General features: G+C 45.9%; 1 protein-coding gene, 1 long non-coding RNA gene and 1 pseudogene across 3 annotated transcripts in view; all 3 read right to left on the bottom strand.

Annotated features, from left to right (window-relative positions):
* Positions 1 to 3,126: 3,126 nt before the first annotated feature.
* Positions 3,127 to 4,226, bottom strand: LOC147976975 (uncharacterized; annotated as a pseudogene).
* Positions 4,227 to 8,114: 3,888 nt separating this feature from the next.
* The window catches only part of LOC147976973 (uncharacterized), a 70,419-nt gene continuing 61,043 nt past the window's right edge, over positions 8,115 to 17,490 (bottom strand). The window contains exon 2 of the mRNA XM_087519117.1: positions 8,115 to 8,815. Coding sequence (XP_087375243.1) covers positions 8,334 to 8,815 — 482 coding nt within the window. The 3' untranslated portion in view covers positions 8,115 to 8,333. The remainder of the gene's footprint in view (positions 8,816 to 17,490) is intronic.
* Positions 13,390 to 17,488, bottom strand: LOC147976974 (uncharacterized). Of its 2 annotated transcripts, none has more exons than XR_015601754.1 (4): positions 17,333 to 17,488; positions 16,164 to 16,263; positions 15,254 to 15,540; positions 13,390 to 14,255 (listed from the first exon to the last, which is right to left on the bottom strand). It is a non-coding gene; the product is annotated as an uncharacterized LOC147976974 (long non-coding RNA). The 2 variants fall into 2 exon arrangements; XR_015601753.1 differs by having other exon boundaries at positions 15,368 to 15,540.

Genomic DNA, 17,490 nt, shown 5'->3' with positions numbered 1-17,490 from the left:
CTTGTATCATCATGTATATATTGCCAAATCTCAACAGCTTGTAAACTGAAAGCCTGTTCCATGGGAGTCATCTCACAACAAGAATTTGGAATAAAATCCTCATCTCTGAATAACAACATAACGATCCCAGAACTGAACCATGAAATATCGTATGGCTGAGTATGTATACCTGAACATGACTCCTCTGGGTAGCCTGCATCTGAATGATACTTTAACAACGGCCATGGCCTAGGCCTGAACATGTGCCCCATGTGTATGGCCCCCACTGGAGCTGACTGCTCAAGGAAAGTGTCGACTATGGTCGTGGGAGGTGAGTGTGTCACAACTGAGCTGAGCATAGACATCAATGGGGTTTGCGTCACCGTGGGCCGCGTCACTCATCACTGGGGTGGAGTTGTTGACAGAGAAGGCATGGAGCTCCTCCAAGCCGACCTTGGGGTCAACGTCAGTGGTGGTAGTCACGGGAGGAACGACGACCTCAGCGGTAGAGGGAGTGCTCGTGCCGATGGAGGCCGTTGGCTGCACGGGGGTGAGCTGCTCGACTGATTGGTGGATGGAGTCGACCGCGGGCTCGAGGTGGACGGCGGTGGTGGCGTCATGGACCTGGGTCGAGGACTCCGTCGAACAGGTGACGGGCACCATCGTGATGCAGATCCAGGGCTGCATCGTGGGCGACGGTGGGGATCTCCTGGGCCTGGGTGTTGAAGGAGAAGGAAGGCGTCGGGACGATGGGTCAGCCTGTGGGCTACATCGCATTATTGAACTATTGAAGGCACAAATGGCCAACCAAAGGGCAATAAAACTTGAACAGAACAGGCTCTTCTCATCAACAACAATTCACAGGATAGAGATTACTCAACATCAATAGAGATTACTCAAGACAACAACATCACACGATTAATTTCTGCCGTTTTGCAAGTTAATGACACAACTATCAAGGAGTAGTAGTTTTTTTACAGCCACATTGACCGCTCCACATTTTAAGGCGTCACCAACCGAAGATTGAACATCCAGTATGAGTAAGTTGTTTCTGCATCCCAGCAACAAAAAAGAAAAAACAGAACCTGCAGCAAAGAACCTCATCAGCAGAGCCGATTTTCGATACTCATGAGGAAGAAAATACAGAAAAAAAATATATCTGCAAGTTCAAACAGCACTAGGAAACGGTTTCTACCAGTTAAATTTGTTCTCTCATCTCTTTGCACATCTCAACAGAGAAAGAACGAGTAGAACAATGTACTGCCAAGATTATCAGTCATGGGCAACATTTGATTTCTAGTAATACTTTTGGCTTAAGATGATTAGTAGCAAAAGTTGAGATATATTGAGCCCACACAATTGGAACATGAGTTCATATTCGAAGGATTGAATTGAAACCTTCCAGTCATTGTGTTTTATCATAAAGCAAAAGGATATTGAAAAAATGATATAAAATTTTCTGGCATAATAAACTGCATTGTGGTAGCACATCAGCACAATGAACTATGAACTGTGCAGATCCAGGAGGAAGTGTTTCACAGCTCCAAGAGAAAATACGAATACGGTCAAACTAGGCGATTAATTTATTTTCTTTACCTTTGCAGAATATCAATCCATTGACTGCAAACAAAACAATAGACACATTGTAAAGAAGATGTCATATCACCTGTTTCACCAACAAAGCGTGTCAGCAGATGTAATAGCACAATCATCTCAGCTGTTGCTCAACGGTTCAACTTGATCATTTCGACCGCCAAGGGCAATTCCTACGAGAAGAATAAGTCAATAAACTAGTGATAGCTGTGGGCAAGGACAAAACAGATAAAATGTGGTGACACTTAAATAAAGCGATTGTTATGTATCTCACCTTGCACAAAATATTAGCTTTTTCTACAAGGAACAACTAACAAATGATATGTATTGCAAAATCTAAATAATTCATAAAGACAGTGCACACCATTTACCTCATAGTGAAGGATACAGTGCTCAGTATCTTACTTGACCATGAAGCATTTTTAGAATTGTTTTGGTGTGAGCCCATTTGTTGTTAGAACTTAGAAGTCCAGCAAAATACCAGCACGTTAATTTATATTTAAGTTTTTTATGCACATGAGAGCGAAGGAATACGAGAATGAACACCTTTTACTACACTGCAGAACAAAGAATGAGTACCAGAAAATTAAGAAACCAAGTAACCACTCTAAATCAAAAGTTCTCAACATAACACAAAGCTGAAGCAACTGAGAAGGCAACATTAGTCCTGACTCCAGACATTAGAGTTTAGTTGCTTAAACTGAAGGAGAAAATAGTTCAGCATTGACTCACTGATTGGTTGTTATATATTATGCAACAAAAACAAAAGGTGGACTATTGGTCACTTTGGTTCCTTAATTTATCAACTCTCATGGGCCAGCAAGATTACACTATCTAATATCAGCACAAGGCAACAAGGACAGTGCAATTATGAATTGGTGCCAGGATACAACCATACACCATATTGTTCCTCAATAGTATGTTTACTGCTAACAAATCACCTTTTAACGGTGCCATATTGACCAAAAATATACAAGCCCAAACTCTAGCAATAAACACAATCCTGACTGTTTACATGTAAATGTATAGCCCAGAACATCAAGAAATTGACTTTTCTCCCCTTTACAAATAAACTAGTTCATTAATACTCTCTCCGTTCGGAATTACTTGTCTCGGATATGGATGTATCTCCATATCCGAGACAAGTAATTCCGAACGGAGGGAGTATTAGCTATGATACAAGCAAATGCCAGGATTTGGGTATAGCCGAAGATTAAATATGTGAACACATGCAAGTTAGAATGCCAGGGCTTCCCATAGTTATAGTTGTGTGTAATGGTTATTTTTCCGCTCTCGCGTGAAACGTACTTGTCGGTAAATTTGTGCAATAGTGATAAGAAAAAGAAATGAATGAGCAAATCCTACTAGAACCAGAAACAACATGGGAGGATGCGGGAATCAATAATCAGTAGAGTGCAGAGTATTAAGGGCTCGTTATTTAATAAGTCGTTCTTTAAAAAGAAGTTCCATGAAAACTTGTCATCTGCAATAAACTGTGGCTCACATATTTGAAAGCATCTACAAGGCATATGAAGTTTTGAATATTAAAGTAAACTACGCGGCACTAGATATAATGGCGATACCTGGAGAGTAGAAACTTGTGTAAGGAAAAATGTATATGCAGTTCCTTTGCTCTGTGACCTCCTCGATCTTCATGGACTTGAGATGGATCATGTAGACGCTAGGATACACATCAATGAATATCACATTAGCGTTTTCAGCATAGCCAGCGGGTGCCGGTACTCCCGGCGCAAGGGACTTTTCCAGATCAATGATCCTGCAACGTGTCCATGATTCCACTCCATGAATCCTAGCTTCCCTTGACCACAGATGGAGCTTGAACCCATCAACTCCAGCACAACCAAGAAGTCCATCTTCTGTTGGCATGATGATGATAGCTTGCTTGTAGCTATATGGCACCTCCTCAATTAAATCAAATCTATACTTATCCAAATCAAACCCAATGATACCATTGTTGCCCAATAGCCAGTAGAGTGTGTTTCCAACCAGAGCCGTCAGATTGGCCCCAACTAATGAATTCGGTACATGAATCGAAGTGATGTCACCCATACGCCGGTCTCGGACGAGTAGACGCAGGCGGAGGTGATGAAATCAACCCGGCTGCTGAACACGAGCGCCACGAGGAACGGACACGAATGGTAGTCGTTGTGGTCAGCCGCGCAGAGAACCGCCGCATTGTACTCAAGGCCCTTCTGATAGGCCTGCTCGAGCCGCGGCAGGTAGCGTTGGTCCCCGGTCACAAGGTCCCACACGAGGAGCTCCCCGGCGGGACGGCTTTCCAGGAGGGCGTGACCGTGGCGGCAGTCCAGGGCCCACCAGTCGTCGTGGGACATCTTGGCAGCCTTGGAGACGGCAAAGGTGCCGCCGGTGGGGACGAAGAACGGAGGCCCCGGAAAGTTGAAGAAGCCGAGGATAGGAGGCGTGCCCCCGTGGAACTCGCGGAAGCGACGGAGGAAGCCGACATCGTGGACGAGGACGCGCCAGTGCTTGGAGACGAGGGAGGCGCGGAAGAGGTAGATCGGCTCAGGAGGGAAGCGTAGGAGGATCTCCAGAAGAAGGTCGTCCGGGGGAAGCGGGAGATGAAGCGGCGGCGGCGGCGGGCCGGGCAAGTCGATGGCGAGCTCGTCCATGTCGCTTGGGAGTTGGGGGGAAAAAGGATAATGCAGACAGGTTTTCTTTGATTTTTTATCCCACGTGAGACACAAAGTTTATGTGTTTTTGTGAAATCGACCTTGAAGTTTTATCCTAGAAACACAAAACTTTCTAACTTATCTAGTCCTCCCCAATCCATCCACTCGAGTCCTTTGTGATTCTTCAAAAAAAATCCAAAACTTCACTTTTTTTTTCTGTCGACACTCCTCTTCATTCTTGCCATTGATCGACTGCAACGCCTGCTCGAGGCGGCGGCACACATAGACATCCTCAGGCCATCGCTAGAGAAGGAAATCAAGCTACGAGTGAGCCTTTACGTCGATAACGTGGTCATCTTCACCAACCTAGATAGAACGCCATGAGATCGACATGCTAAAGATCCTGCATGGTTTTGATCATGCCTCCAGCCTGCATATGAACCCAACAAAGTCATCCATGGTGCCAACAAGGTGCACTCTCAACAACGTGCTCAATTTTTTTACCGGAAAGATGGTGAACTTCCCCATCAAGTACTTAAGTTTACCCATCACCATCAATAGAACTAGGATTGTGCACATGTAATTCATCCCTCATAGGATTAGGGCGAGGCTCGTCGGTTGGAAGGGCCGTCTCATGCCGTTGTGGGACGGCGGGTGCTTGTTCGGTGCGTCCTCTCTGCCATGCCAGCCTTTGCACTCGTCCCACATGCTCGGAAAGAATAATTCAAAGACATCAGCAAGGTGCAGCGACGATTCCTTTGGGTGCAATACGATGAGCTCGCCGGTACAAAATGCAAAGTAAAGTGGCAAATGGTCTCCTCACATGGTGGATTGAGGTGGCCTCAGCATCCTCAACTTGATGCGCTTCAGCCGTGCGTTGCGGCTGCGATGGTTGTGGCTGGCCAGGAAGCACTCTGATAGGCCCTGGGTGGGAATTGGCACGCTTTGCGATGGCAAGGATCGAGTGGTCTTTGCTTCTGTAATAATGTGACGATTGGTAACAGAGCCACTTCAATATTCCGAAACTACTTGTGTGACGAGCACGCTGGCTCGGGGCGGGACGACTCGTTGAGGGAGCGCAGGGGCGGCGTGGTTCTACACGCGGTGGCGTGTCACGGACATCCTACTCGGGGCACGGGGCGTGTTGTGAGGTCGGGCGCGGATCTATGCGGCGCGGGTGTCCTAAGCATGCGACGGGGCCAAACAGCACAAATATGTTGCGTGGGCTCCGTGGGAAGGGCGTCGTAAGGGCAATGCAAGAAGTCGTGCGTTGGTGCTTCTACGCGATTGTTTTGCCGGGGCGTGTCAAGAGCCCTGGACGACGAGCAAGGACAACTACGTGTAGTGGGGCTCCAGATCTGGTCCCGGCGGGTGCTCTGTGGCGTGTGTAGTGCGCGTTGATGGTGAGCTCATCCATGTCGCGCGCTTGGGAATTGGGGGAAAAGGATAATGTAGACAGTTTTTCTTTGATTTTTTATCCCACGTGAGACACAAAGTTTTAGTGTGTTAGTGACATCGACCTTGAAGTTTTATCTTATAGAAACACAAAGTTTCTAACTTATCTAGTCCTCCCCAATCCATCCACTCGAGTCCTAACTCTGTTTGCGATTCTTCGAAAAATCCAAAACTTCACTTTTTTTCTGTCAACCCTCCTCCTCTTCATTCTGGCCACTGATTCACTACACCGCTTGCTCGAGGTGGCGGCGCACATAGACATCCCCAGGCCGCTGCTAGAGAAGGAAATCAAGCTACCGGTGAGCTTGCACATGAGGTGGCGGCCCTCATCTTCGCCAGCTCGGACCGCCATGAGATCGACATGCTAATGGGGTTCCGGCATGGTTTTGGGTGATGCCTTCGGCCTGCACATGAACCCGACATAGTCATCCCTGGTGCCGATAAGGTGCAATGATGTCGATCTCAACAGCGTGCTCGAAAATTTTGGGGGGAAGATCGTGAACTTCCCCATCAAGTAGTTAGGCTTACCCATCACCATCAATAGGACTAGGATTGTGCACCTGTAGTTCATTCACGACTAGGAATGCGATGATGTTGCATTTTGAATTAGTGTTCTGTCAAATTTTCGGTTCGATGCAAAATGTCACGAATCGTAAAGTGGTGGCTTTCCATTAGTCATGACGGTTCTGTGCATTTAACTCTGGAAAAGCAAGAACATAGATAGGTCAGGCATCATACTACAGGGTCGTCTAAAAAAAATGTATTTCTCTGCAATCATCAGCACTTATGCGGAAACTAAATGAAACCGCCACCAAGCAACTTCAGGCTTTTCAAGGTGATACATACCAAAAAGTCCAACTATTAGGAGTAGAAGCCTGCATGCAAACTTGAAGCATTAAACTGCTTATGACACATACGCTTCAAGTTCAGTAAGTACAAAGTCAAAAGCTGAAATTAGTGGCTCGTGATGAATCAGAATCAGAACCGGAAGAGAGAAGCCTCTAGAAATTGGTTTAGTGGCTCATGATCAATCATGACAAAACATGCTATCTGAAGTCAAATGCTGCCAGACTGCCAGTACCATAGAAGAAGGGTTACCTCAGAAACAAAGAAACATCATGTGTGTCGTAAATCTGAACGTGTCTAGAATATCTGAAAAATTAGTTTCGGCACTGCGTCAGTGAATTCAGCACAAATGAGCTACACGGCATTTAAGCTCCTAAAAATCCCTGGTGAATTCAGCACAAATGAGCTACACGGCATTTAAGCTCCTAAAAATCCCTGGTGAATTCAGCACAAATGAGCTACACGGCATGGATGTATCTAGAACTAAAATACACCTAGATACATCCTTTCTCCGACAAATATTTCCGGACGGAGGGAGTAGTATACAAATCAAGATAGCATGCAATGATTATTTAGACCAGTTTTGCACGTCAACGTCACATTTAGCATATAGTTGAGGGCTTGAGGCACACATAGGACTGAATCTGCACCAGTAAGTTGTTTCTACATCATAACAATGGACAAAGAGCCTAGGTACCTGCACAACAAGCAATCTCATCAGCTGAGCTCATGACAGGCAAAAGCCATTCCAAAACAGAAATAGGAGAACCGTTATGCTGTCTCCATATCACAGCATCTCAGTAGCAAGAACACATGGAATGATCAAAGGAACAATGAACTGAACCAGTCATGTGAGGTGCCATATTTGTATCATTTGGTTTATAATTATACTTTTGGCTCATGATGAGATTACTAGCAAATTGAAATTTATCAAAGCCACACAATTGGACCCTGCACATCACATATGGAGGATTGGAAGTGTGGACCCTTATATCACTCTGTTTTCTCTAATGCAGACTTCAGCTCTTGCTTAACGTACTATATAGCAAAAGTATATTGAAGAAACGATATAAAACTAACTGACGATAAATTACATCGCTAGTAGGGAGCACATGAACATGGTGAAGTGTGCAGATCGATGAAGAAGTGGTTCACAATTACAAACTTCCAAGAGAGGGGCCTGGGAGATACTCATCTAAGGCTAGAGAAATATAACTAATGGTTTCTCTCTCAAAACATGGTACTCCCTCTGTAAACTAATATAAGATCTTTTAGATCACTAAAGTAGTGATCTAAAAGATCTTATATTAATTTAGAGAGAGACTAGTTGAGAAAGAATATGTAAAGGAGCCAAATGAGTACGCCATTCCCAGTTCAAACTGCATTCTGTGTTACAGATAATACAGAGAATATTGATAATGTTGATCCGTTCATTTAGAAACATGTGCACATGTACTAGAAGATAATGTTGCATCACCTCTTGAAGCAACAACGTGTGGTAGCAGATATGACGGCACAATCATCTCAAGTGCCATTCACAGTTCAACTTGATCATCTCCAGCACCGGTGATGATTCCTATGAGAAGAATGAGTCAATAAACAAATCAGCAGCGAGAGGATGTGTGCATCTATAATCTGTAGAGTGCAGAGTTTGAATGGCCGCTTAAACATTCATTAAGCAATTCTTTAAAAAGAAGTTCCATGAAAACATATCATCTGTAATGGCTCGTATATTTGAAAGCATCTGCAAAGCAGATACACTTTGGAAGATGAAGTGAACTTTGTGATATCAGAAATAATGGCAGTGCCTCAAGTGTAGAAACTTGTGTAAGGAAAAACATATCTGTAGGGCCCCATCGCTGACGCCTTCTCAATCTGCATGGACTTGAGATGGATCATGTAAATGTTAGGATGCACACCAATGAAGATCACATCAGCATCTTCAGCATAGCCAACCAGCTTCATTGGAACCATACGTGCCGCTGCTACTACTTCTGTTGCAAGAAGTCTCTCCAGATCAATGACCCTGTGATTTGTCCATGATACCACCCCATCAATGCTAGCTACCCTTGACCACAGATGGAGCTTGAATTCAATAAGTCCGGCAAAACCAAGTCGTCCATCTTTTGTTTGCATGATGATAGTCTGCTCGTAACAACTATATGGCATCTCCTCAATTAGATCCAAGCTATGCTTATCCAAATCAAACACAATAATGCTCCTCTTGGCCAAGAGGTAGAGTGTGTTTCCAACCAAAGCTGTCGGCTTCAACTGAACTAATGAATGTGGTACTCGAATAGAAGTGATCTCACCCAGACGCCGGTCTTGGACGAGTACACGCAGGCGGAGGTGATCAAATTTACTTGGTTACTGAACACAAACGCAATGAGGAACTGGCGAGGGTGGCAATAGCCATAGTTGACCCCACGGAGAATCGCGCCATTGTAGTTCCTGTCAAACACATATATTGTGTCACGTATATGGTGGCGCATACCTGGTGGCGTACAACGTTAGGAGAGGTAGAGTAGACATAGGTTGTTACCGAATATCTCATCATGTAACCTGTCTCTCTTATCTCTTGCTCTCCAAGATGTAATCCTCTTATCTTCCTAGAAGATCTCCAACTACATTGTATGCGCTGTTGCCAGGAAGGTGCGTCCCTGATTATATAACACGTAACGCGTCCCTCATATCGAGGTAAGACACTTCTGCCTATTCGCACATGGTAATCAGAGCTGCCTCTTCACAACTCATCTAGGGTTCCAGTAGCGATAGCCTCCATGTCTTCCTCTGCCACCTCCCACTCAAGCCTAAACGGCCAGGTCACGGAGAAGCTCTCCCGCACAAATTATGTGCTATGGCGGACACAGATCACGCCGCAGCTGAGATGGGCCGGTTTCTTTGGCTATGCTGACGGCACCATGCCGGAACCAGCTAGTCTTCTCGTCACCAAGGACAAGGACGGGAAGGAGACTTCTGAGCTCAACCCTCTCCACCCCATCTGGGTCAAGGAGGACTAGCAGGTGCTCAGCTACCTGCTTAGCAACCTCTCCAAAGAGGTGCTTGTCACGGTGACGGCAATCACCACCGCGCACGCGCTCTGGTCGGCGCTGGCAGGCATGTTTTCGTCGCAGTCCTTGAGCCGCGTCAACAACATCCGCACCGCCCTTATCAATGTCCAGAAGGGCAACCAATCTGTCGCCGCCTACTTCGCCTCCATGCGCGGCCTCGCCGATGAACTCGCCTCGACCGGCAAAGCCATCCAGGACGATGAGCTGATCTCCTACAGGCTCCATGGGCTGGACATGGACAACCAGCCCCTTGTCTCGGCCCTCGACGCCCGCATCACACCCGTCTCCCTCAACGAACTCTTCGCCATGCTCAGCAATTTTGATCAGCGCGTGGCCCAGTTCCAGAACTCCGGTGGCCGGCTTCAAGTCTTCTGCAAACGCGGCCACGTGTGGACGTGGCGGCTACTCCTCGCGCCACCACGGTCCTTCTCGTCCCAAGGGCAAGCATGGCAGTCCTGACAACTCAACAGCTCCAGCTCTCGCTCTGGGCGCCCCAACTCCACCAACACCAGGGGGCGCCGTGGTGGCTACGGCAAGTCATGCCCCGATGTCATCCACTGCCAGATCTGCGGTAAGCCTGGCCACACAGCCAATGACTGCTGGTATAGGTTCGATGAGGACGGCGCATCTTCTGAAGAGGATGACAAGGTGGCCGCAGCCGCGGAAGGAGCATATGGCGTGGATACCAACTGGTACCTCCACAGCGGCACCACAAATCATCTCACGGGTGAGCTCAAGAAGGTGACTCTCCGTGAGAAATATCAAGGGAAGGATCAGACCACACCGCCAGCGGTGCAGGTATGAGGATACGTCACATAGGTCATTCAGTTTTTCGTACCCCTTTCCGTAAGATTCATCTTCGTAAAATATTGCATGTCCCTAGCGCCAAAAACCTTCTGTCTGTTCATTGCATCACCATTGATAATCATGTTTTCATTGAGTTTCATCCTTTTTCTTCTTGATCAAGGATCAGGCCACGAGGAAAACTCTCTATCGAGGTAGATGCGTTCGAGGACTTGATTCGGGAGTTTTGAAGATCAAATAAACAAGCTTGTGGTGCTATCAAGCTTTCGTCCACACGATGGCACGATTATCTAGGACATGCCTATTTTTCCTTGGTTGAACGTTTGCTTAGAAAGAATAAGCTCCCGTTTGTTGGTGAGCGTAATATTCAAACTATTTGTGATTCTTGCTAGAGAGAAAAATGTCATCAATTGCCTTATCCCATCTCTACTAGTGTCTCTACTATACCTCTGCAATTAATATTTTCTGATGTTTGGGGTCCTGTCCCTAGCTCTGTTGAGAGACACACATACTACATTAGCTTCATTGATGACTATAGCAAGTTTTCTTGGATCTATCTTCTTAAGAAAAGATCTGAAGTGTTTCAAGTGTTTAAAAACTTTCAAGCACTCGTTGAACGCAAGTTTCATAGCAAAATAATTGCTGTCCAATCCGACTGGGGGGACATATGAGAAACTTAATTCCTGTTTTCAAACACTTGGCATATCCCATCATGTGTCATGCCCCCACGCTCACCAACAAAACGGGTCAGTTGAGTGCAAGCATAGGCACATAGTCGAAGTGGGTTTAGCTCTTCTAGCAGGTGCCTCAATGCGACTTGAATTCTGGAATGAGGCTTTTCTCACTGTCGTACACATCATCAACATGCTTCCCAGTCGTGTCATAAACAATGAAACTCCCACCGAAAGATTGCTTCATGTCAAACCAGATTATACATCGCTTCGTGTCTTTGGGTGTGCATGTTGGCCAAATCTCCGTCCTTACAACACTTGCAAACTCATGTTTCACTCAAAACAACGTGTTTTTCTTGGGTATAGTGCTCAATTCATGTCCCGAACCAGAGCTCTCCTGCGAGCGCGCACGGGTGGCGGCCGCTCCCACCTTCTCGGCCACCCCACCGTTGCCTGGCGGCCCAGCCGTCATGCTGACGCCGCCTCCTCCCTTTCTGCCCACGGGCTTCAAGCCGGTCGTCATCCTGCTGCCATCCTTGCCTTCTTCCTGGTCAGATCTGGATCTTGACCTCCTACTTCTGCCGCCGCCGACGACGCCGGACCTACCCGCCCAGGTTCGTGCCACACATCGTCCGTGTCACCGATGCTCCCCATGCCCACGACAGCTGGCGACTGCCTAGCTCCAGCAACGGCCACTGCGACGTTCTGAATGCCCGCAACAGCTGGTGGCTACCCCGCTCCAACGACGGCGGCCGTTGCTGTCGACACTCTTGTCCCCGTGGCGGCTCCATCCCTCCTTCGACCGGCTATGTCCCAGAACTCGCATCTGTCACCATCACGCTTTCTCCCCACCGAGCCTGGGCCCATGGACCCTCCCGCACCACCGCTCACCGTTGCCGCACTGACGGCGACTGTCCTTGCTTCCCGCAGGTCAGCCCCGACCATAGGAGGGAGGAAGGCTCTTCCTCAAGCATATCTGGATCTCGTTGCTCCGTCGCTTGTTGGGCGCTCCTGCCTACCCGGCGACCAACCTCATACACTCACTACTCCTGCACTGCGCGGCATTGCTGGAGGCGGCCGGTTCATCCCGCTCGTGCACCCGGGTTGGGGGATTGGCGTGGATGCTTCCATCACGATGAGGCGGTTGTCGTTCTCGAGTATGAGCTTGCGGGCTGGAGACAGTCTCGAAGGGGCGCCGCTCGCCCCCTCCCACAACTTTCCATCGCTCCCTTCCATCAATGTGTCGCCGCCTCCTCCGGCGTGTCTTAGAGGCATATGCTATCGGTGCCTGTGTCGAGATCATCGAGCACTCTCATGCAGGGATCCTATCCGCTGCAAGAATTGCCTCCGTTTCGGCCACAGTGCTCATCTCCACCGTGCAGAGCAACCCATGAACACTACTAGGGAAAAGCTTATAGGTAGACGCTTACTAGTAGCGCGGGTTTATAACCCTCGCTACTGCTACTTACTAGTAACGCAGGTTTATGCCACCCGCTACTACTAAGTTAATAGTAGTAGCGCGGGTTTATACCCTTCGCTACTACTAAGTACAAGGTAGGTGAACTCCCCATATCCTCGGCCGAATCCCTCCTCTCTCCCTCACTCTCCCCCCTTTCTCCATAGGCTCTCCGATGGTGCTCCTGCGCAAGCACACCTCCTCCTCCATGGCGGCCAACGAATTCACCTCGTCGCGTCGCTGGCATCCAGGAGCTCGCCCGTCTTCCCCCTCGCCTCTATGCCACCACGACGGAGCACCTCACCACCAGCGACCAACCCCGCTGCTACCTCCATCCCCTTCCTCTCTCCCTCATTTTTCTTTTTTTCCCTCTCTCTCCCTCTGGTTTGACAAACCCTCCCATGTCCTTGCCCGTGTAGGTCGTCGCCATGAACGACCAGGAGTTCATTGCCTTGGCTACGAAGAGCAGCCCCGCGCCGCTGCCTTGCTCAGCCATGGATCCGGACCCTCTGTAGCAGTCGTCACTGGATCTGGTCTGCCGCCGCCCTTCCGCACCTCTGGCGACGCCTGCTGGCGCTGGATCGAACCATTGCTGCCATTGCCAGCACGCACCTCCTTTTTTTAAAAAAAAGGCTTCATGTGGTTCACAATTCTAAAACCTGGAGATTGTTTGAAGATTTTTGCTTTCTTCTCCATGCCAGGGAAAAAGCATACTCATCTGAAATCCTGAAGCTAGAAATTACGTTTGCACAGAGTAAAAGCACTTCGTCGCAAAGACGATGGCAGCTGCCATGCCCATCACACTACCAGAGTTGAACTCCATGCATTACAGAACATAGTGTTAGTTAATTACCAAAAGAAAAGAACATAATGTGACAGTTTTTCTCTGGGCATCATAGTGACAAGTACACACACAAGCCATAGGGGTCTCTGAAGAAAGCATAACACCTTGTAAAAACCAAGAAAAAAAAACCTAACAGATCCCTTCTACACGGATGTGCTGCAGCGCATCATCGAGGCACAAATGCACAAGCAAAGGGCAGTAAAACTTGAACAGGCTCTTCTCATCAACAGTATTTTCACAGGATGAAGTACATTTTAGCAAGCACTATTGCTGTTGGTCAACATCACACGATTAATTCCTGAAATTAGCAAGTTAACGACCCATCTGTCAAGGAGTAGTACTCTGTTTGCAAAGAGACAAGAGAACATTTGATTTCTAGTGAGATTTATTGAACCCACACAGTGAGAGCATGAGTTCATATCTGAAGATTGAACTGAAACCTTCCTGTCATTGTGTTTTCTCAAATACAAAGACTCCAGATCGTGACTGATGCAACTATACAACAAAAGGATATCAAAGAAATGATATAAAACTGTATGATATGATAAACTGCATTGTGGTAGCACATCAGCATAATGAACTACAAACTGTGCAGATCCAGGAGGAGTGTCTCACAGCTCCAAGAGAAAAGGCGAATAAAGTCAAACTAGGCGATATAGTCACATTATTCAAGGTTCTAGATGTATTGTGCGTAGAAATAGATTTTCTTTACCGCTGCAGAGAATATCGATCCATGGCTTGCAAACAGAAGAATAGACACATAATAACACAGGATGTCATATCACCTCTTCAACCAACAAAGCGTAGCAGCAGATGTAACAGCACAGTCATCTCAACTGCTGTTCAATAGTTAAGCTTGATCTTTTCCACCATCAATGGCAATTCCTATGAGAAGAATGAGTTAATAAACTAGTGACAATAATGGGCAAGAAAACAACTGATAAAAGGTGGAGACACTTAACCGAAGCGATTGTTATAAATCTCACCTTGCACAAAATACTAGCTTTTGCTACAAGGAAGAACTAAGAAATGACATGTATTGCAAGATTTAAATAATTCATCAAGACAGTGTACATCATCTGCATCAAAACGAAGAATACGGTATTCAGTAGTTTACTTAACCAGGAAGCATTTTTAGAATTGTTTTGGTGTGAACCCATTCATTGTTACAAGTCCAGCAAAAGAATAGTGCATTAATATCTATTGAAGTTTAGTATGCAGGCATACCAGAGTGAACAACTTTTCCTACACTTCAGAATCAAGAATGCGGGTCAGAGAATCAACAAACTAAGTAACCACTCTAAATCCCAAGTTCCCAACATAACACAAAGCTCAAGCAAACGAGAAGGAAACATCCAGAGTCCATAAATTAGAGTTCACTTGCTTAAAGTGAAACAGAAAAGAGTCCAGCATTGACTCGCTGATTGGTTGTTGTATATTATGCAAAACAGAAAGGCAGACTTTTGGTCACTTTAGTTCCTCAATTTATCAACTCTCATGAGCCAGTGAGATTATATTATCCAATACCACAACAAGGCAATAGGGACAGAATAATTATAAATTTGTGCCAGGATACAATCAATCAACCATACAACTATATTGTTCCTCAAGTGCATGTTTACTGGTAAACATATCACCTTTTAACGGTGACACATGACTAAATGTACAAGCCCAAACTCTAGCAATAAACATAATGCTCAGTTGCTCAGTGTTTAGATCTAAATGTATAGCCCAACTGAACAACAAGAAATTGATGTATCCCCTGTACAAATAAACTAGTTCATTCATATTAGTTATGATACAAGCAAGTGGCTGGATGTGCGTCTGGATGAAGAGTAAAAATGTGAAGTACATACAAGTAAGAATGCCAGGGCTTCACATACATCTTTTAGTTGTGAAAGGGTTATTTTCACAGTGAGGAGGATACGGGAATCAATGATCAGTAGAGTGCAGAGCATTATTAAAGCCACAAATGGACAACCAGAGGCCAATCAAACCTGAACAGGCTCTTGTCATCAGCAATATTTCACAGGATGATCTACATATTTTACCAACCACCGTTGCAGTTGGTCAACATCATGCGATTAATTCCTCACGTTCTGCAAGCGAGCGACACATTTCTCAAGGAGTAGTACTTCATTTACAGCTACATTTGCCGCCCGACCGAAACCTGCACAGCAGCAATCTCATCAGCGGAACCGACTTTGGCTACTCACAATCACAAGGGGCAAATATATAGAGAAAACGATATCTGTTCAAACTGCACTAGCAAAACAGTTTCTACCAGTTAAGCTTGTTCTCTCGTCTCTTTGCACATCTCAACAGAGAGAGAACAAGTAGTAGACTGTACTAGCAAGATTTCTAGTAATACCGAAATACTTTTGGCTCAAGGTGATGATTAGTGACAATGAGAGCATGAGTTCATATCTGAAGATTGAACTGAAACCTTCCAGTCATTGTGTTCTCTAAAATGCAAAGACTCCAGCTCATGACTGAAGACTGATGCAACTATACGACAAAAGGATATCAAAGAAATGATATAAAATTGTTGATATGATAAACTGCATTGTGGTAGCTTGTCAGCATAATGAACTATAAACTGTGCAGATCGAGGAGTGTTTCCCAGCTCCAAGAGAAAAAGCGAACAAGGTTAAAGTAGGCGATAATGCACATTATTCAAGGTTCCAGCTGTATTGTGCATAGCACTGGATTTTTTTTTACCACTACAGAGAATATTGATCCAGTGCTTGCAAACGAAACAATAGATAATAGTAACAGAGGATGTCGTATCACCTCTTCAACCAACAAAGCATACCAGCAGATGTAACAGCACAATCATCTCAACTGTTGTTCAGCAGTTCAACTTGATCATTTGCACCACCAATGGTAATTACTACGAGAAGAATATAAGTCAATAACTATTGAAAAACATGGACAAGAAAATAACTGATAAGAGGTGGTGAAACATAAATGAAACACTTATTAAATATCTCACCTTGCAGAAAATACTAGCTTTTGCTACAAGTAGTCAAAGAACAATTAAGAAATGACATGTACTGCAAGAAATCAAGAATTAAATATTCATCAAGACATCTAATCTACCTCAAATTAAACAAAGGATAACGGTATTCAGTGATTTACTTAACCAAGAAGCATTTTAGAATTTGTTTTTGTGTGGGCCCATTCGTAATTTATATCTATGTTTTGTATGCACATGAAAGCGAAAGAATACCAGAATGAACCCATATTTTCTACAGTTCAGAACAAAGAATGCAGACCAGAGAAATAAGAAAGTAAGTAACCACCCTAAATTCCAACATAGCTTGAAGCTCGAGCAATTGACAAGGCAATATCCAGAGTCCACACATTACAGTCCAGTTTCTTAAACTGAAAGAGAAAAGAGTTCAGCATTGACTCGCTAATTGGTTATTGTTCTATTATGCAACACGAACAAAATGTAGACTATTGGTCACTTTGGTTCCTTAATTTATCAACTCTCGTGATTCAGTGAGATTATATTATCCAATATACCACAACAGAACAAGATGGAAGAACAATTATAAACCGGTGCCAGGATACAACTATATTGTTCCTCAAGTGTATGCTTACTGGTAAGCAAATTACTTTTTAATGGTGCCACTTGACTAAATGTACAAGCCCAAACTCTAGCAATAAACACAATGATCACTGTTTAGATTTAGATGTGTAGCCCATGGGAAGCGGGGGAAGCGGTGCGGCGGCGGCCGCCGGCGAGCTTGTCCGTGCCTCCATGGGGTTCGGGGGAAAGTGGGTGTGTGTCGGCTTTGGGCTTTGAGAGAATGAACAAAATAATTGGGCCCTGGTTTAAGTTAGGGCGAGTACTAGGTGACTTCCAACTCCGGCTCGCCGGGGCGGAAGGAATCTGCGGCCAGGGGCAGCGGAAGAAGTGCGCGTGGGCGCTGAGGTTGGAGGTAGGGACCTACGCGGGATAGGAGCTAGCCGGCGGCAGGATCTGGAGGAGGAAGGCGAGGAGCGTGGCCACCACCGTGCCTGGATGCGGTTGAGAGAGAAAGAGAGAAGGGGATCTGGAGGAAGAAGGTAGAGGAAGAAACAAGATAAGGTGGGGGCAGGGAGGTGCGCA

The sequence above is a fragment of the Triticum urartu genome, chromosome 4A (assembly GCF_056163025.1).
Source record: "Triticum urartu cultivar PI428250 chromosome 4A, HENAU_Tu73, whole genome shotgun sequence".
NCBI lineage: Eukaryota > Viridiplantae > Streptophyta > Magnoliopsida > Poales > Poaceae > Triticum > Triticum urartu.
This window is presented reverse-complemented; position numbering and strand designations above follow the sequence as displayed.